Below are 20,736 nucleotides of genomic sequence, written 5' to 3'. Positions count from 1 at the left end.
TTCATAGAACCTGAAATCCAGCCATGCAGGTACATTTGCTTTATTCTTCTGAGGATACCAGGAAGGGAAAAGCTTTATTAAAGTCAGTGTTTCTTTTCATCTAGGCAATGCTGAAGCAGTAACAGCGGGCTAAACAGGATAATCATGAAGAAATACAGCCAGTCAGTTTAGTTTATTCCACACTTTTACAGAACTAATAAACAGTGTAACATCAAAACTGACTATGAATTCCAATTCTTCTTCAAAGACAAATTTGTTACAATATTCTCCACACAATTAACCGTCTTTGAACTTGTCTGCTTTATTTTCAAAGTCAAAATTCATGTCACGTCATCTCAGTTGTTAATCTGATTATTTGAATAATAAGGAAACCAAACGTACCATCTAGTTACAAATAAGCACAGGTCACATGCATCATGCCTGGAAACACAAATGCAGTTCATTTGTGACTATCATAAATGAATAGTAATTATTATATTATTATCTACATTCCGTATGTCAAGCAGTAGGGTACAATCAGCAGGTTTTTAGAATATGTGAGGGTACAGATACTTTTGGAAGCTGAATGTTTAAACTAAGCTCCATTAAATAAAACGCGTGGATAGCAGGACAGGACAGGATAGCCCAGCAGCTGATGGAGACAGTCAGGGGAGTGTCTCTGTTGACAGCAGCAGTCCTGACTGATACACACTGAGCTAGCTAGTTGTTCGACACTTATTATCAGAACTGTTTTCTTTAGACATCAATAATGGATTTGAATAATATGTTGGCACAGCTTGAATGTGCCAACGAAACGGACATCGAGAATCTTCTGCAGCAGTACAACCGAGAGGTGAGTCTGGTTGTCAACCAAAACAAACGGCAATGCTACGTTAACTAGTTAGCTGAACGGCTATGCTAGTTCTGAGTTAGCTAAACATCCTAAAAGACAGCCACAGTCAACCGATGTTAGCACTGGTATATGATATCTAAAGTTGCATCGATAAACATATCACAGCAAACCAAATGAACCAAACAAGGCAGTCATGCGTTATTTAAAACGTTATTTTATGTAGTTAGTGCTTTAATGCTAAATGCTAACGCCGCCTGCCTACAAACAGATCACTTTAGCATGTAAGTAGCTACAGTATTACAGCAGCGTTAGCAAATTTTAGCCTTGTATTTTAGGTCTTTTGTAAAGATTATTATTAAGGCTTACTTGAGGGTTGGGTTTTGACAAAAGAACGCCATATTAAATAATAGGCATATATTTAAAATTATTACATCTAGTTCTTTGTAACGTCAGGCTGAGTTATGTGGTCTCAACACTGAGCATCATTTCTGTTTTAGAACAGCCACACCTTCGCTTTTGACGTAAAGGAAGAAGCCCTGCGGAGTGTAAGTACTAGTGTGTATATATATATATATATATATATATATATATATATAGGTTGTCATTAAGTGATTTAGGAAATGTGTTTATTATAAGAGTGTGTTTCTCCCTGTATCATTTCAGAATCTGTGTCAGAGTGTATTGTCAGTCCTTGGGAGACAGGTGCGGCCCAACTGTCAGAAAACATGTCTGGAAACGCTCCGCATCTTGTCCAGAGACAAGCGTGTCTTAGCACCTGTAGCCACTAGGGAAGGCATGCTGACCCTTAGAGGGATGGCAAGGCTGCATGCTGAAAAGGATGGAGATGACAACCAGAGAGACTCTCAGGATACGACAGAGACGGAGGAGGAGGAAAGGGTGGTGGTGGAGGCCTTGAAGTGTCTATGCAATGTTGTGTACAACAGTCCTGAAGCTCAGCAGGTTAGCGTAGATGTGCACTTGGCTCAGGGCTTGTGTGCCAGTCTGAGTACAGCCCGCACAAAGCACCACGAAGTGGGGCTTTTCACACTGCGCCTTCTCTTCTTGCTGTCTGCCCTGCGGCCTGATGTTAGACAGGTTTTGAGGAGAGAATGCCTTGCAGTGAGACTGCTGACAGAGGTGCTCGAGCACACCCTGGATGTGCACTGGGTAGGTCCCTATGAAGCTGCCTTTCCAGCTCCCCAGGCAGTGCCCCTGCCTGCAGAAGCCAATGAGCGAGCAATGGAAGCTCTCAAAGCCATGTTCAACCTCACATTATCTGATGCTGGGGGCCAGGTGAGTGTGTTGTGGTTATGTGTTGTGAGCCTGTCAGAGCATTTGAGTTAATCACCAAAGCTCAGAGAGTACCCTTGCAGTAAAGGTGCACAATCTATGTCTCTCATTAAGGTGGCCTTCCTAACTTTGTGCATATGATTTGTGCATATGCTTAGATTGGAGTAGACCTGAAAAATTATTCATCTGATTCCCACGACAGCCAATTGTCTTATTATTACTGTTTTCTAAGGAAGAGGTTCCGGTACATCAACTACATCACTGAAGTGTACTTATGTACATCTGATTAAAATGTTGTGAAAATTTAAGATTCACATTGTACACAAACTATGTGTGGTCATACTACAGTGCACGCAGAAGTATTCTACAAACAGTACCCCATAATGACAACATAAAGAAGTTTGTTTGAAATCTTGCAAATTTATTAAAAATAAAAAACAAAACAAAAATCACACGTACATAAGTATTCACAGCCTTTACTTAATATTTTGTTGAATCACCTCTAGCACCAATTACAACCTCAAGTCTTTTTGAGTATGATGCTACAAGCTGGGTGTACAAGCTTGGCACACCTATTTTTTGGCAGTTTCTCCCATTCTTCTTTGTAGTACCTCTCAAGCTCCATCAGGTTGGATGGGTGCGTCAGTGTACAGCCATTTTCAGATCTCTCCAGAGATGTTCAATCGGGTTCAAGTCTTGGCTCTTACTGGGCCACTCAAGGACATTCACAGAGTTCATCTTTTCACAGCCAAAGGCTGTGAATACTTATGTACGTGTGATTTATTATTATTATTATATATATTTTTTTATTTTAAATAAATTTGCAAAGATTTCAAACAGACTTCTTCTACATTTTGGAATAAGGTTGTACCATAACAAAATGTGGAAAAGTTAAGTATTATGTATACTTTCAGGATGCACTGTATATGTATTAGGAAAAGAAGGCTTTAACATTATATCACACAAGAAACAGATGTAGTTTGTGCTGAGTAGTTTCAGGTGTATATTTAGCTGTGATTTAAGTAGTTAAAATAGTTTGTGTTATCATGTATATAACAGCTGTTTCTAGGAAAATGTATAACTTGTCTAAGAAGGTTTTTCAGACATGCATACCATATTCAATGCAATTTTGGTTGGAGAGGATACACAACGGGGAAGGCAATGTCAAATATAGTGTAAGTCCATTTGATGGAAAACTAGGCTTGTTTGACCTTGCTCTAACCCCACTACTGCGACCCCCCCCCCCACTACAAAAAGCAAAGCCCTGACCTCAGACTGTCCTGTGCTCAGTTTTATGGCTCCTTAAATTGGCTAGTATGCCACATTGAATTCTCAGGTTCCAATTTTTGTAGTTAAGAGTCTGCTTCTAGGCTGCTTCTGTCCTTTTAGCAAAGTTTTTTAAAAGATTGTTTTGGTTTTTCTCTAAACAATGAAACTATTTGGTTAGAATCAATGTTTCTGTAAAATTGTGATTTGATAGGAGGATGACCACCAGTTCAAACTAATTGCTGCCATCCTGCGTCATCTGCTAATGCTCCGTACTGAGACAGAGGAGAAAACGGAGGAAGCACACAGGTGGGAAAGATGCACGCTAAAAATTTAATGTGATCTATCAGATAGCACCTGAAATAGCCCAGTCAGATGATGACTGTTTTGCAGCTTACAGCACATAAATCTGTGTCCTCACCTCTGTATAAGATGAGTGTGTCATTTGAAACTGATTTGCATAGAAGAGGACAATGTGCAAAACAATGTGACACAGATGGGTGTTTGTGAAAGCCCCTTTTTACCCAGTCTAAACCAGATCAAACCCTGAGGTCGAAAACCAATGTTTTTATTCACTGAAATGCTATAAAAGGTTTACATTACTAAATGTTATTTTTTATCCCCAGCCATGCTGTAAACCTGCTTAATAACTTGCCTGTATCCTGCCTGGATGTGTTAATTGATGTGCCTGTCCAAGGAGGACTAGAGAAATATGGTGGAAAAAACGTGGATGCAATCCAGGTTTTAATAGACTTCATGGAAAAAAGGATTGACAAGGTGAAGTTCATTCTCTGCAGCATATACACAGAGGACTGTTTAGACTGAAATATTACTGATTACCTGTCCAACATCTGTGCAAATGTGTTGTTGATAGTTAAAATACATTGTGCAATTTAAGGTAGCAGTAGCATGGGACTCTCCACCAATCCAATCCACCAGCTCTCTCTGTCTCTGCTGTGAAAAAGCTCTGGTTTGCTTATGACACAGCCTTTAAGTCAATATTCATTGTTAAATTAAACTAAAAAGAAAACTTCATGTCAGACACAAATTTATGAAATTTATATTTTATGAAGTGTGAGTTTCACTAAAAACTGATACAACTAAAAGCCGCCAATATCTTCCTACTGCTACCAGTGCTGTTCTGTTAGTCTGGGTCACTTGAGACATCAGTATCATCTAACTAAAATAATACAATGTCTAGAGCATATTTCCACATGGATGTGTCCTTAACGGATAATTAAAAATTGTAATACTTTTGAGCTTATATTTAAACTAAGACACATACTCTTCTAATACAGACGCACTCACATGCAGTCAGCACGGGTAAATATTTTTTGTGGCAATTTGGATGGAGTTAAGTAGGAGAAAGATGGGAAACATGAGGAGAGGGATGATGAAAAGTCCCAGGCTGGACATCTCAATGGGAAAGTCACAGTGACAAACATTGTCTTAGCCAGCTGGTACAGTTCATTTTGAACTCAGATTTGTTGTGCTGACTTTTCCGTACTAGAATTCTGTTTTTTTTGTTTGTTTGTTTTTTGCTGCATGCCATCCAATTTCTCATCTTCCTGTCTGTTGTTTACCTTTAATTTATTGCTGATTGACTATCTTAGCTTTGTTACAGCTTTTGCAGCTTAAAAAGGTTTTTGTGTCCTCTGTCACTTTAATCAGGGCTCCAACTACAAAGAGGGGCTCACTCCAGTGCTCAGCCTTCTGACTGAAGGATCCAGACACCACAGAGAGATCCGCAGATATATCAAAGCTCAGGTACAATAGCTGTCAATAGTAACAGAACTGTTGGTGCCCTGTTTCAGGTCACCTTTAATGTAAAAGTGAGCATCTGCTTTGCTAAACTGCCAAATTATTGAAATCTTCCCAGGATGGTAAACAAAGTTTAATTCCTATACTTTATAGCCATTTAATAATGTGTGTGTGTGTGTGTGTGTGTCCGTGTCCATTGGCCACAGTTTAGTTACAGTGAGAAATTAACAATGAAAGACAGTGAACCTTTGAACTGTGTTCAGGTACTTCCTCCACTGAAAGATGTGAAGATCAGGCCAGAGGTTGGCACCACCATCAGAAACAAGTTGGTTCGCCTAATGACACATGTGGACATGGGTGTGAAGCAGACGGCTGCAGAGTTTCTATTTGTCCTCTGTAAAGAGAGTGGTGAGCAGGGGAACTAAGGGTACCGCACATGAGTTGAGAAAGCAGGAATGATGTCTATTTTGATGCAGCCTGGCTCAGCCTCAGACTTTATCTGGCATCACAATCTTGCATATTTGTATTTCTTCCTTTTAGTGGACAACTTGTTGAAGTACACAGGATATGGAAATGCAGCAGGACTCCTAGTAGCTCGAGGACTCCTGGCAGGAGGGAGAGGAGAGACCGAATACTCTGAAGATGAGGACTCAGACACAGAGGAATACAAATCTGCCAAACCCTTGTGAGTATGCAGCCCAAGGCTAAGATAAAGCACTGAAGAAATGATGGCAACTTGTTTTTGTTTACACAGTGATAATGTATGTATAGGTCTGCCTTGGATATTAATCTTGGTCACTGCTATGTTTCAGCATCAACCCCATCACTGGTCATGTGGAGGAGCCAATGCCAAATCCTATTGAAGAGATGACAGATGAACAGAAAGAGTATGAAGCAGAGAAACTAGCTAATATGTTTGACAAGTTGTCAAGGTAAATATACCATTTAATAGAGGCTGTAGAACCCTCTGTTTTAGCAACAACAAGCAACATATTTTATAAGCTAAATGTACCCCAGACTTATGTGATGGTAGATGCCATGTATGTGTAATAGAGAATTCAGCCAAACGATAAACATTTGGGACAGACATATGATGCCAAATTACCCTTTGGCAATTTCTAAATTATGTTTCCTTTGCAAAGGCTTAACTAAAATGTTTAACTTTTTCTTTAAACAACTGTTGCTTCCCCTGCTCAATGATTCATATTATTTATTGTCCCCTCTGCAAAAGACCATTCCGGATTTATGTTGACCTTTCCTTAGCAAGGAGAGGCTAACGTCAAGTCAGACACGATGCCCTGCACAAAGGTAATAGTAAGCTCGCTCCCTGCCAACCGATTCATCAAAGCAAGAATCTCTTGCCGTTAGCTGCAGTTTCAATTAGGCCTAGACTTCCAACACGCCGCAGCATTCAGCTGGAGTAAATTGAAGCTGCCGGCACACCACTGCAGCATCATTACCACCGCTCCATTAATTATCACCTAATTGGCACACACAGTTGGCTTGTCAGTCCAGGTTCCTTTATGTGCTGCATTCAGTTTTTAATAACACGTGTCGTTCCTTTATTCTTCTCATTCTGAAGAGCTGATTATTGGCCAGACAGGGAGAGGACTGAGTCACAAATAGACAAAACAATGTGGACAAGGAGGACACAGGTGAACAAATGTGCAGACATAAGAAAGCTGACCTCGTCATTGTTGAGTCAAAGAGCGGGTTGAGCTGTAATGAGGCACGTGCAGCCAGAAGACGAAGATTATTTTCTGAGGCTGCTTCGTCTTTCTTCTTCTCTTCTGTGAATGAGATGTTGTGCTGACAGAGAGGTGCTTCCTCACTACAGGCTCTAAGGAGATCGTTCAGAGTCCTGAAAGAATGTGCTCCCTTAACCGCTTAACTGGTCCTCCAATTAGTACATGTTCTGCACACCCTCCTACCACCAACCCCCCATTACATCTGCCAGATCCAAAGTCTGCTGTCATTGCAGAAATGGAAAGGGGACAGTTGTTTGCCCTGGATAAGACAGATGATGGTAGATGTTTCTGTATATTTCTCCTTAATGTACCCGCTGACCTTGACCACCAGTATTAGCCTGAATGTCAAATAAATGCTAATATTTTCAGCTCTAACCCACCAGCCCAACGCTTAATCTCCTTCTCTAGGAATCTCTACAACTGAAATGTGTAGTAGGAATTACATGCCCATTTGTATTTGAATCTATCAAATGAATGTAAATACATCCTTCCTAAATCTTCTGATGGATAATTCTCTGATAAATCATCATGGAGTGAAGGGTGATGCGCAGTGCAGGTATAATTGGATTAGGATGAAGTGGCAGCCGTGGCTTTGAGGAGATTAGTCTGAGCGCTGATCCTATAATTAAACTGCCAAAGAAGAAGAGGATAGGAGGGGGGAGGTGGGCTGAGAGGGAGAGGGGATGGCCAGACAGGGGTGAGTGTCCAGGAAAGGGTGTGCGTGTGTGAGCTGGATGTTGAGGGACTTTGTATTGAAGGTCCTTCAGCCTTGATGTATAAAAGAGTAAAGATGTAACAGTGAAAGCCCTTTGGAAGACCATTTGAAGACAGAAATGGTCCTGAACAGAGATGAGATTTGTCTACACACAGGGGTACTCATTCCAGGTCTTCAAGAGCCACTGTCCTGCTTGTTTTCCTGCTCCCTTTCCCACTGCTCATTATCTGGACCAGGCATGCTCAATCAATCATAAATCCCTTCTCGAAGTCTCCATCTAGGAGGAGGATGTTTGAAAATTTTGTCTTTGTCCTCACAGGCAGAACGTGATTCGGCCCATGGGCGTCAGGCCAGACGGGACATTAGCACCTCTTGAAGAAACTCTCTGTGACCCATCTAAGGAGGACTCGGAATCAGACTCTGACTAGTGCATGGCAAGGCCACATTTTTCATGCAAAGACCACTAGGCCCAAACACATCTAAAGCTGTGTACTGTTTCGAGGGCTGGATCCTTTGTATGGTAGTGCCCATGAAAGTGGGTACTCAGAGGAGCTAAAAGCTGTCTAAACCTGAAGTCTACAGTAAATTGTAAAGAGAGAAGGTGTAGAACTGCCTTCACATTTACAGAAACTTAATCAAAATAAATCTATCCAAAAGATTCCCCATGATTCTCCCAAAGTTTATTCTAAATAAAATGAGTTTCAGCCACGAGTAGTGAGGAGTACTAACACAGAAACCAAAACAAAAACTGTGGATTTAATCCCATTTGGGTAAGTTTAGGTAGGTGCTCTGATCTAGCTGATAGGTCAGCTTCTTATGTTGGGGTTTGTTTGTTTGTTTTTTAACTAGCATCGGATATTTTTGGGGTAACCAGTTTTTTTTCTAGTTTAGTTGACATTTACCAGTGACTGGTGACCATAAGACAGCCTGTTAGCTAAAACGTAATTTGGTCAAGTGATATTTTGGAGTTTGTTTTTTGTTTTTTTCTGATCCTGTCTCATTATTAAATAACTGACCGGTGTGCAGTGGATTGTAGGACACTGAGGACAATAAAGAAAACACTCCAAAGGAAATTGTGAATCAAGCTAACCTGAGGAACATTTAGATGGTGTGGGTCTGATTATGACATATTCAGTCTAGAATTCAGAGTTCTGATAATCACTCCTGGGGTGGGACACAGCTCAACATTTCACAGAAGACTATTGGAGCTCTGATGCTGCTGGAAGACCCTCTGCGAAGTTGAGGTGGATGTAATGTGTGGCAAGAGACACCTATACTCATACTGTTGCACCTTTCCTATTTTCTTTTTTTTTTTAATGCCTCCAAGTAAGTTTTTGCTGGATCATGTATTTCTCACTGAAAACACCTGCTGTTACAGTGTGTAAATGGTTCTGATTAATCATTCCTTCACCTGTGCTTTTGTTCTATAAATTAAGTTTTTCTTTGATACATGTTTGTTTACTCTTTTTATATATCTGGATAATTCAAGTGCACAATATTCACAGGAACTCATAGTAAAAACTCAAACAGTAGGGCTTACCATTGGTTCTAATCATAGAGCCTTTCCAGACTGGACCATAGGACTGCTGTGTATATAGAAATCAGGAAGTGTCAGTGTTGAGAGTAGGTCTACATTTGGTTGTGTACTTATGAATGTTGCACGCCTGATAGTAGCCAAGGTAATTTTCTGAAAACGGCTCGTGAGCTTACCTTCTTGTTAATAAATGTTTTGGATAAATCAATGTATTTTCTAAAACAGACTTTAAATTGAGAGATTCAACATTTCCTGTGGTTGACAATAGTAAACAGTTTTCTGCCTGCTGTAGATTCAAAGAAATGTATAAACTGAAATTATTTTCGACACCAGATAACTTTTGCCAAAATTTGCATGATGTTAAAGCAAATAAGTGATTTTATCTTTCTAGAGTGAAATCATTGCTATCATGTCTTTTGAGTTGGTACAATTTAATGAAGATCCCCATGAAGTGATTTACTTGTTAATTACGTGTTTTTTTTTTGTTTTTTTTTAGCAGCTTCCATGTCCAGAGTACATGTTCAGCACTGTTGTTTAAGAGTCACCACTTGCTTATGCACAAGGAATATTGTAGACAAAACAAGTGGTTAAATAGTTAAGAATTGGATAGTCACAAACACCAAGGACCTGACTAAACATTTTGTTACACTTACCTGAATTTCATGTGACCAATCCTTAGTTGTCCTGGTTGAGAGCCTTGAAGTGAGCTTGGCCATAATCTGTTTTAATTTGTCATGTGGCTGTAGATCAGTGTTTATTCTCAGGCTCCTGTGTAAATGCCCCCCCACCCCTCTACAATCATTGTAGGACAAGTTGGAATTGCATGTCTATTATCTTCTCTCCATCTGCAAAAATGTTTTGGGAATCCTTTTGTTCTTTTTTGCACAGTCTTACATACTGTAAATAGCACTGCACAATTTTATGTACTAAGACCTCTACTGAAAGGTTAATAAACTGGAAAATATGGGTATGTGTCTTATTTGGCCCCCATATGACAAAAACTCAAAGGGCAGAAACAACTGAGATTACAAACTTTATTAAATATTTTTAAAATACTGTTGTAATATAAAACATCAAGAAATTACTGATGAATAAGTACATTTATAGAAACATTATCGGGGGGCAGACATACTAGTGTTCTGGATGGACCCCCTTATATAAGTGCTTTAAATATTTTTGAACTTGGTAAACTTATTAATTTGTACATATGAACATCAAACAGTGTCTGATAAAGAGGTAAGATGAATAAAATAATCTGACAAATTGTACATTTAAAAGAACAGTGTTAGAGTGAACTGAAGTCCGAGGAGACAGTTTTGAATCTTTCCAGTGTCATCTTTTATGTAAAATATCAGTTGCTTGGGGTGGATGAGGCAGAGCTCTTGCTGTCTGTCTCTGAGTCGGTCTCCTCACTGCCACTGCTGGCTGCTCTTTGAGTTCCTGGTCTCAGTATAGAAGTCTCCATCCTGCACTGAGGCTCTGGAGCACCTCTGCTGTGGCAATTTGTCTGTGCAGTCACTGACAGAGGGCAGCTTATTAATGTAAGTATGCTCTGCAGGGAGGGAAATTATTTTCATAGTCAGCAAAAGCCTTGAAAACTGAGCAAATAGTAAGAGGAGTATCTCTACAAACAGAGGAGTTTCTGCCTTGTGTCCTACTTTTCCTTTTTTATTATCACAAAGCACCAAAGAATCAAAGACAGACAGCAAAGAATCCAGACAGACATCTGTAAGCTGCAAGAGACCTTTTAAAAGCCTGGACCTTAAGGTGTAACTCACCTCCGTTTCCTGGCTCCTCATCAGCTCTTCAATCTCACTGTTCCAGCCAAGCATCTCAGCAAACCGCCGGACTGTATCCTCGAGGTCCCCCAGCTCCATGTGATCTCTTTTCCGCAGAGTGACCTTTTCAAATGGACCCACAGCATGTCGGTTCAGGAGGAGACGTGGCACATTGGAGCGCACTGTATTCACCAGGCTGGCAAATGGCTCAATCTGAAACAGTGTTTTGTTGTGTGTTTTAAGATTTGGGAGAATACAGTTTACAGCCCTTAGTCACAAATGTTTGAGGGATTTATTTTAAGATGTGAATAAAGATATTAAAAATGTTTACCTGTAAAGATGTGCCCATAATAATAAGCAGGTCTGCTTTAGGGAAGTCTTCCGTGTGGAGGAAATACTTCTGAGGCAGATCCTCTCCAAAAAACACAACATCAGGTTTGACTGTTGCGGCACAGAATGTGCATATAGGGATGTTGTCATTCATTATAGCTTGCTGTGAAACAAATGGAGGGACTATTACTCTTGTGGTGGGTAGCAAATAGTGTTGTTAAGTTTGGCCAATTTCTGACATACCTCAGCTTCCTCAGCAGGATACGCAGTGTAGCACAAGTGGCAGGAAGCTGTGGCAAAACTCCCGTGAGCTTCTACAAGCTTCTCATCTGGGATGCCGCACACTAAATATTAAAACGGGGCATAAAGAGAAAGTAAGGACAATAATTCTGATGAGCTAAATGACAGAAAAAACACAGTATCACAACTTCAGAGTTGTGGTCATGAGTATTTGTAATACTAAAAAAAAAAAAAAACAGTTTAAAGATAGTTTTGGCTCTTTGTGTGTTTCCTTTAAGATCTCACATTTTTCCAGTCCATCAATGTTCTGTGTGTACATTCGAAGCAGCAGGCCTTTGTGATTAAGCATGCGGATAAAATAGTGTATGTAGTTGGGTCGGTGGCGGCCAGGATATAAAGCCTTGGCCAGGGAGAAGAAGGGCTGAGGGTCATTGGAGAAGTAGTCAATGTTGAAAATGGCCTCTGGATAAGGGAGATTGTACTTCTCCAAGTTGGCATAAAGACCTGTTCCTGGAGTTCTGACAAAAAAATAAAAAAGTGGAAGTGCATACATTATTGTTAGACATTTTTGAGATCTAAACGGTTTCAGTAACAACTAATGAGTTTAGACTTCTGACAGAACAATTCATTAAGATTAGACAAAAACCTGAAGTCCGGTATGCCACTGGCTGTACTGATTCCTGCTCCAGCCACCACCAACACGTTCTTACAACGGCCAAGCTTAACCAGTCGAGCCACAGAGGCCAGGCCCCCTCTGGAAGATGACTTAGCAGCGGAGGGGGACTGACCAGTCTGCACAGGGTGAGCGCTACCTTTGGACATTTTTCCTTTACTAGAGATCAGGGAGAGAAAAGACATAATTTCTCTTTTCTTTGAATAACCTGATCCCAAATGGAACTGTCTGCAACATAAAATAAATTGTTAATGTGTATCCAGTCTGAATATCCAGTCAACAAGAGATGTGGCAGGGTGCTTAAATCAATTTGGACATCTGCCTGAGGACTGGTTAAAAATATGTATAAATCATTGTAAAGGTCTCACACAAATCTTAAAACAATAAAACAGGTGAATTCTATTTTCAGCCCTGCCCCAGTTACGTGGGAATGAGGTGTTCAGTTTGTCAACTACTTTGGTCCAGACTGAGCTACATCAGTGAACACTAGATAAACCAATATACTGTGTGTGGGATCTCTCATTACTAACTGTTCTGACTTTTCCTCTACTGCCACCTTGAGGTCAAAATATCAATTAACTGATAAAACATGCCTTTCACTTCAATCAGGGTATTTATACTAGAGATACTTTTGTTTCATATTTGTACAAATGTATACATTTTGACCTTTAATGTAATTTCCTTTTTTTGAATAAACAAAGTAGGAGTGCTGTGATGTCCTCACCTTGTAGTTAAAACATCTGTTGCGCTCACACTCATCTGGCTGAGGTCCTGGGCCAGAGCTGAATCCGTCTGCCTTTTGCGTTGTTTTCCATATGGGCTCGGCTCACAGTCCTGAAACTCTGCAGGGTTTCTGTGTCTGGCCTGAGAGCTGGAGCTGCGGGTTACCCTGGTGGCTGGATGGTAGGGGGCTTTTTTATCCCAACTGGACTTGGACCTGTTCATTCCAACACCTGCTGACAGCTAAATTAAATTACATTAGATTAAATTAAAATAATAACTGACTGAAATAATAAACCACAGTTTTATGGAAAACCCTGTAAAAATTTCATTCAAGAGAACAATGTTTTACCCTTTTTAATAGTAGGTAGAAAAACAAAACTTTACAAACTTGATTGTTTTAATTTTTTGGACAACCGACTGTCTTTTTGTCTAGATTATTTTTAAATGCACTAATTACACATTTTTATTTGCTCCACTGTCAATGTCCTATATTTAAAAAGCTGTTACATTGAAATCATCATTGTCACTTGACTTCCTACGAAGAGAGAAGCTGAAATGTTTTTTAACTGTCAACAGTTGAACAAAAGCTAATGGCAGCAATATATTTAGCAACCCCCCTGCTCCTCAGCAGCTATGTTAATACAGTCCACAGCTGTGGCAGCTTTACGGTTCAGGGAAAGTGGAGGGTGAAGCTGAGGGACGTGGGGTGTGAAAGTTAAAAAGAGGGGTGGCAGAGGTGAAAGGGAACCGTAGACTGACTGTGTGTCAACAAACCCAGCTGGGAGAGAAAAGAGGATGCCCCCTAACGGCCCCCTCAAAAGAGATGAGGGAGGGGGGTTGCAGAGATAAATGATACAGAGGTAGGATTCAATAAAGAGTGAACAGAGGAGCAGAAGAAGTGGTGAGAGAGAGAGAGAGGGAGGGAGGGGGTGTTTTCCAAAGCAATTCTAAGCCTTCAAACAACTTCCATGAGGAATGAGTGTGAGTGATCAGGGTGAGCCAGTGAACAACGAAACAAAAGAGCTACAACCCATAAAACATGACTGCTTCACAGGGCAGCAGGGAGATAACATGTGTGCTCTCTAGCAGCACCTTATCGCCCCTTGGAAGAAAGTTGGGGGGGGTTCACTGAAGGTTTATACCACAGCATGGTTAAACATGATGGGACAATGTAGGTGTAGGTGTCAAATGTAATTAAATTACTACATTAACATTTAAAGAAACGGCTTAAAACTGATGCAGCTGTTGGCTTTTAAAAAGCTGAGTTTATAGGAACCTCTTTCAACCATCTTAAAAATCTAGTCTCCGAACTACTCTTATTTTAGGCGCTCATTTTTCTTTTACTTAACCTCAGTACAAGATGGAAGCCCCCACATTAACTATTAAAAACAGTGGGAGGGTGAGGGTCTGGGCTCCTCTCAAAGACACACTGCTGCATACAGGCAATAAATCACTTGGTTATTAAGGTCTTGCACAGATGGTGGATGTAGATCTAAATGTCAACACAATCAAACCCCTCTCTAATTGTACAATCATATCACAGGCATTGCACGCTTTGCTCCACCGATGTTATAAACCCACTATGGTTTTAGCCTTTATTTGATAGGGAGACATGAAGGAAAAAATGGAAGCTCAGTAAAAGGGAAAAACTGTCTAATTGGAGGACATTTAGTCATTCCCCCAAAAAGTGAAGACAGGGTTAAATGTTTTTCAAAAGTTAAAAGAGATCAAACTGCATTTTAGTGTTTTACAAGTCCACTTTCTAATCTAATACAAGCCTATAATTGTGCTACAAATTGTGTTATTATTCTTTAATGACAAATAAAGCCCTGTGTAAATGACAAAAGGCTTAAAAAGGATTTGAGGTCCCTCCACCCCCTGGACCACCAGGAGTGTAGCTGCTCATATGAGGGTTACAGTTTTCTAATTAGGACTGTCCTACAACACTAGGTACATCCTTTTACAACTTCAGAGTTGGGGACCATAACCCAAACATCAGCAGAGAGCAATAGGCCAATAATTTGTGTTAAGTCAACAACAATATGATTGACAGAGCGAAAGTAGCACAGCCAAAATCTACTGATGATGAAAACTGATGTTTTGTTTGAAATGCAACAAATGTCAGTTGAACCATATGAAACTCCCCTAAACAGTACCAAACATATGAAAACATTTAATAGAGGATTTAGAGTCATTACAGAGTTGATCGAGACTCTTCTGTAAGCTTTACAGGAATAGTTTGATATTTCTTTCAGTTTTGGGCTGCAGCAAAATGTTAAATGGCTGCTTATATAGTGCTTTACAACGTTACTTCTCATTCACACACTGATGCCAGTGGGTGCCATGCAGGGTGCTCACCTGACCTACCGGGAGCAACTTGGGGTTCAGTGTCTTGCCTGTAATTACGCCGAGTTAACATAATTAAATCTTCGCTTAATAGCAGCTTGCACTTGCACACCATTTTTGTGAAGAGTTGAGTATTATGAATTAATAAATGACTGAATGCATAACTACCCGTTGCTTCTGTACAAATAAATTGTTGTGTGTTAGACATTTTGTTAAGTTTAATGAGGGGCTTTTCCCCTGCCACCCCAGCATTTAACCCTCCACTTACAGCAGAATTTAAGACAGCTGACTTGATATCTGCCCCCCCGACAACAGGGGAGACTACAGACAGCCCGGTCACCATGGAAACCTCTTCATTACTTAGTTGAGAGGCAACAGCACTACATCCTCCTTCCCACCTGCTCACTAATGATATATCAGTCTGTGTAGCATCTTTGTTGGACTCTCAACTGTCACAAAGATGCAAGTCCTAATTTGCGTTGTTTTTGTTTGTTCACACAGAGAGGACGGTGGGTGGTGTAGAGCTATTTCTGTCCAAAAGGTCGGTAAATAATAACTCTTACTGTTACTCCTCTAAAGATGCCAGAAGCACTACTCAACCAATCACAGGCTGAAATGTTATTTGTTCATACTGTACAAGCAGATTATCTACAAATAAACATCTCAACTAAAACCACAGGTCAACTATTATTTTGCAACACATTTAACAATGATACAAATATTTAGCCTCCACTTTTATTCCCAGCAATATTGACAAACAAAACATGCAACATTACTTAAAAAAAAAAAAAAAACACACGACAACAACATTTTAGATAAAATAATTTATCTACATTTTCTTGTACCGGTTTACCGAACAGTGTGAGGAATTTGCTGTGCTGATACTACAAACCTGTGAACAGTATGAACAATACATTGCCTCAAACAATGTTGTGTCCAATTCTTTTCAGAAAAAACAAGAACCATTTTGGAGGTACATAACTTTTCTTCTGTGGCAGAACTGCTGATTGAATTTAGAGAAAAATAACCCGACAAAGTCTTTTTTTCCAGGCTCAAAAGTTATTAAGATTTACATGTAGTCATTTGGCAGATCCATCTGATCCACAGCCCCCTGCTGAAGCTGAGGCTACACTGCTACCTGCTGGAACCTAAATCTCAATACACATTGAACTCAACCCATGTGGGAAATGACACATAATGTAGTCATTTCCAAAGTTTACTGATTCACAAAAGCCACAAAGTTTGAGTTTCACTAAACACAGCAGCAATGCTGTGTTCCAACAGCAATTTCTGATCTGCTTGGTAGGCGTTCCTACGATCAAATCTAACATGTTGTTATGAATGTCAGTATATGTTATTGAAAGATGTCTCCTCTTTCCCTAAAAATCCATTCTCAGTGTTTTTTGCATTTAAAGTTTCCACATCACACTTGTGAGTTGTATTTTTTTTTTCCTCCATTTATTTTTTTGGTCCTTTCGGCCTATCCCGTGAATTCAGGGTTGCCACCGGTAGAAATTCCCACTGGGGATGGGAATGGGCTGTTAGGGGTTCAGTGTCCCGCCCAGAGACACTTCAACACGTAGCCAGGACTGGGGATCGAACGACTGACCCTGTGGTCCTTGGACGACTGCCTTACAAACTGAGCACTTGTGAGTTGTATATTGGACCACAAATAGCTTTCAAACTAACTGGGGTGTCACAAAATTCTGCGTGTTTGAACACACCGTAAACTCACATTTGAGGTGAGAAGAGGGACATATTCCCCAATCCAGCAGGTACATGTGAAATCACATTTACAGTGTAGAGGTTCTCAATTCTGGTCGTCAAAGACCCCTGTACTAAACACTATTTAATCACCTGGATCACGTGGGTTCAGTCAGTCAATCAGAAGCTGAAAGATACCAATTCAATTAGTCTTCCTCCACTTCACCCTCATCTAAGCAGAGCAGGGCTCTTTAAGGACCAATATTGAGAACCACTATTCTAGTGCATGTACGGCATGTGGAAGTCAAGTCTTCCCCTTTTATTTCTTTTCAACATGAAAAGAAAAAAGCAAAAGCAAGAAAAAAAGCAGGGGTCAGCAGTTGAGTACGAGAACAAGCCAGAGTTTTTGTGGGAGACTCTGAAATCAACTAGAAGAAGTTATTGAGTTATTGATGTAAAAAACAAACTGCACTTTTTGTCAAACGCCACCTCCACTGAAGCATGGTGGAGGCAGCATCGTGCTGTGGGATGCTTTACTGGAGCACGCCCCGACATGCTTAACATGGCAAAATTCTCAAGGAAAATCTGACAGTGTGCAAGAGAACTGTTGCTTGTTATCCAGCAAGACAATGACCCCAAGAACACAGCCAGAGCTCCAGAGAAAAAATAAAAATAAAAACAATAAATAAAAAGAGTGATTACTCATTCAATCGCTTCTGTACATTTAACTGACATTACTTTGTAGAAATCCCATCACTGACATGAAAGACTCATGATGAATTCCGATTATGATTCATTGTGGAATAGAAAATAAAGGGGAAACATCAAAGGGAAAGGAATACTTCTTACACTCACACTGTACATCCTTCTGCAAAGTGTTCTCAAACACAGTCAGCAGAGGTAACACTAAACCAGTGGTTCTAAATCGTGGTCCTCAAGGCCTCCTGCTTGTTCTCCAATTAATTCTGCACAACACACTTCTGATCACCTAGAATAGTGAGGTGTTTAGTCCACCAGAAAGTGGACAATACAAACTGAATCTGTCGTCCCCAACTCCAGGCTCATCTCAGATGGTGTCAGCTTCTGATAGTATGAAAACACCTGATGCAGGTAATCAGCAGTGGGTAGTTGGATAACAAGCAGTCCAGGACCCGTATTAGGAACTATTGTACTATACATATGTTGAAAAGGAGGTTTTAAATTAAACACAGCTGCTTTTAGTTAGAGAAATACAGCTTCGTTCTGTCAGACTCAAAACGTCATAACTAGTGAAGCAGTCTGAAAATGAAGACTTACTATTAGAAAATCACAGGGATATATTACGTTAACAGTTGTTTGTAGTCCCACTGCAAGAAATGAATTGAAGCGCACATTCCCAGTGCTCATCTGTACTGGTGATAACAATATAAATCTTGCAGAAAACAGATATCATAAACATGAATGTTATTTGGTACCTGTCTGTGTAGACGGCGGAGGTTCTGAATGATGAACAAGGCGAGGACAGGCTGTGAGGACTGTGGTGGGCCACTCGGGAAGTTTCTAATTCAAAAGGAAACTCACTGAGCCACTTTAAAACCAGTCTGTGATGCACCGGGCGCTGCAATCAGACCAACATCTGATTCGTGTGTCACGTTATCCTGAAGTAACAGGCACTTTTTCCGTATGCAGCCGGAACAGTTGTTCCACAGGACAGAGCTGTCACTCTGCTGCGCTTTCCGGGAACCAAAAGTTCATACGGGCGGGAAACGCACGGCTGGGGTCACGTGGCGTCTTGTTTCCGCTACCAAACACCAGTGTTCAAATTAAAATGGGCACCAAGTGGAAACTAGGTGCCAGTTTATTGGGCAAGCCGAGATAAAAACTAATGTAGTGTAGGTGCTGATATTGTTGCAGTGCACATGTGAGCTCCACACTGCAGCCTCCAAAAAGACCATCAGTGTCTCTTTAGACAGGTTTAAACAAAAAACAAATACAATTGGTTGCAGGACTGTTTTATTTGACTGCAATAATTGCAGCTTAGCATTCCAAATTATCTTAAATAAGAACCTATGAATTTTTATGAAAAATGTTACATTTGTTCCAAGTGAAAAAACAAAACAACTCTAACACTCACATCTAACTCAGACTATTGTCCACTATCATCAATGCTTTTCTGGGGGCTACCACAGAAAGCAAATGCGTGCATCTTTTAGGTACCGTTTTTGATCATTTCGACACCAGTTGTGCAAAACGCTAAATAGTATAATAATATTCAAAACATTCAAGAAAAGCTAAGCTGTTGCCTTGCTGCTGGATATTTTAATCAATCACACTGGGGTCTTCCTGAGGGCCTGGTGGCTCAGTGGTAGAGCATTGGGTTGGAATGCAGAATGCCCAGCCATCAAGCGCATCCTTGGTGTTATGTTTTAATCATTATTACATACAGCCATGTTAAGGGAAAGAAATCTAAAACATTTTGTGAAAAGATTAATTTGAGTGAAGAAACACTCCAGTGCTAAAGTACTTCACTGTGCATTCAAAATTTAAGGTGGCAGGGTTTTGTTCAGCAAACTTATTAATATGTCCTTGCATTCTCATTATAAACATCCTCACTTGATTCATGTTAATTGATAATGAATCACATTTTGCCTTTTATGCATTTTAAATGAAGTGACACAGATAACTGCCTAAGGGTTTAAACATGTCTGTTTTACTACACCCACTGATGCAATGCACTACACTTTTGTACGGGGGGGGGGTAACCTCAAATCGATATAATTTTGCTACTTGGGATTATTTTCTTGGCTCAATACATTTTTTCTTAGCATTTCAAAACCTATCGTAACAACATTTAGATAGGTGACGTCTGCAGGTGCTGCCTACATCCTGCCTCCTGCCCAGATTGTGCAGAATCCAGCCACACAAAGCTCCACACAGGATACGTTCGTACAGATAACAACTGGTTGGATAGATGGATAGGACAACACTTAAAAGGGCACATAGTTGTTGAAATGGAAATTAAGATATTCATGCACAGATAAACACACAAAGAGGCCCCTACTTACCTCTTGATTGTGGTAAATGGCTCAAATCTAACTTTCTATTGGAACCTCCATCGTGTAGGTCTCCAAAATAAAACGACACTGGTTCAGTTAAGAAAAAGCGAAGGCTTGAAAATGTGCTTTACTGATGGATAAGCTGTCTGTAATCTACGTGGTTACCCAGTAGTCAATGCATAAATGCTCGTTACAGAACAACGGCTCTCGTAGCTACGAGAAACGTATCTCGCAATTATGACATAAGGTCTCTAATTTTTCTTTTATCATTGGTGAATCCAATGCGCCGCCATAGATTTTAGTCCGTTAAATATAATGTTATACATCTTATAACAAGAGACGATCTTTGATTTAGTACAAGAAAGGAGGATGTACGTCACTTCCACATTGAGGGGAGGCGGTTTTGTTGTGGTATTTTGTTGCAGTGTCCTCTCCCGCCAATGAAAAGGCTCTGAGCTTGCGTTCAAAATAAACATCTATGATGCTCCCACATACATTATTACACTGTGGTGTGCAGTCAGCAAGTTGGTCGCTATAAACACAAAAACGACTGGAATGATTTCTGAACGTGTCCTACATTTATCTGCGTAACATATAAATGTCAATGAGTGAAGAAAAAATACTTCTGATCACAAACAACACCAACCGCTTGTATGTGCAGGGGTGTTTTTGTTAAAGCAGCCAGCAGCTGGAGCTCCAGTCTGCAGACAATATGAACCTCTGGTTTTACTGGGTGGAGACTGAGGTCCTCCGAAAAAAAA

The 20,736-nt window shown here is 40.3% G+C and overlaps 2 protein-coding genes across 5 annotated transcripts; one reads left to right on the top strand and one right to left on the bottom strand.

The window, feature by feature from the left end:
- The first annotated feature begins 608 nt into the window (after positions 1-608).
- Positions 609-10,112, top strand: ric8b (RIC8 guanine nucleotide exchange factor B). 2 transcript variants are annotated; one of them, XM_067500060.1, is made up of 10 exons: positions 610-832; positions 1,330-1,377; positions 1,496-2,125; positions 3,603-3,697; positions 4,015-4,165; positions 5,060-5,155; positions 5,413-5,557; positions 5,690-5,834; positions 5,962-6,081; positions 7,932-10,112. In XM_067500060.1, exons 1-10 carry the CDS (start codon positions 749-751, stop codon positions 8,038-8,040), a joined length of 1,623 nt encoding a protein of 540 aa, XP_067356161.1. In that variant the 5' UTR covers positions 610-748; the 3' UTR covers positions 8,041-10,112. The 2 variants fall into 2 exon arrangements, with proteins under 2 accessions (XP_067356162.1, XP_067356161.1); XM_067500061.1 differs by lacking the exon at positions 1,330-1,377 and having other exon boundaries at positions 609-832.
- A 54-nt stretch (positions 10,113-10,166) lies between these two features.
- si:dkey-103i16.6 (uncharacterized protein LOC557125 homolog) lies at positions 10,167-20,591 on the bottom strand. 3 transcript variants are annotated; one of them, XM_067500062.1, is made up of 9 exons: positions 19,985-20,591; positions 18,395-19,878; positions 12,892-13,130; positions 12,141-12,326; positions 11,780-12,012; positions 11,498-11,598; positions 11,256-11,417; positions 10,925-11,137; positions 10,167-10,698 (listed from the first exon to the last, which is right to left on the bottom strand). In XM_067500062.1, the coding sequence occupies exons 3-9, from the start codon at positions 13,110-13,112 to the stop codon at positions 10,498-10,500; spliced, it is 1,317 nt and encodes a 438-aa protein (XP_067356163.1). In that variant the 5' UTR covers positions 13,113-13,130; positions 18,395-19,878; positions 19,985-20,591; the 3' UTR covers positions 10,167-10,497. The 3 variants fall into 3 exon arrangements, with proteins under 3 accessions (XP_067356163.1, XP_067356164.1, XP_067356165.1); XM_067500064.1 differs by having other exon boundaries at positions 10,525-10,664; XM_067500063.1 differs by lacking the exon at positions 18,395-19,878.
- Positions 20,592-20,736: the final 145 nt, after the last annotated feature.

Source organism: Channa argus, chromosome 4 (genome assembly GCF_033026475.1).
Source record: "Channa argus isolate prfri chromosome 4, Channa argus male v1.0, whole genome shotgun sequence".
NCBI classification, from domain to species: domain Eukaryota; kingdom Metazoa; phylum Chordata; class Actinopteri; order Anabantiformes; family Channidae; genus Channa; species Channa argus.
This window is presented reverse-complemented; position numbering and strand designations above follow the sequence as displayed.

Bases quoted from the DNA above. Each gene is read 5' to 3' on its own strand.
- ric8b (XM_067500060.1), top strand. From the start codon at position 749: ATGGATTTGAATAATATGTTGGCACAGCTTGAATGTGCCAACGAAACG. The intron at 833-1,329 runs GTGAGTCTGGTT...TTTCTGTTTTAG, and splicing joins TGCAGCAGTACAACCGAGAG to AACAGCCACACCTTCGCTTT. The intron at 6,082-7,931 runs GTAAATATACCA...TTGTCCTCACAG, and splicing joins ATGTTTGACAAGTTGTCAAG to GCAGAACGTGATTCGGCCCA.
- si:dkey-103i16.6 (XM_067500062.1), bottom strand. From the start codon at position 13,112: ATGAACAGGTCCAAGTCCAGTTGGGATAAAAAAGCCCCCTACCATCCA. The intron at 12,013-12,140 runs GTTTTTGTCTAA...TTTTTTTGTCAG, and splicing joins AGTGGCATACCGGACTTCAG to AACTCCAGGAACAGGTCTTT. The intron at 11,418-11,497 runs GTATGTCAGAAA...TTTGTTTCACAG, and splicing joins ATCCTGCTGAGGAAGCTGAG to CAAGCTATAATGAATGACAA.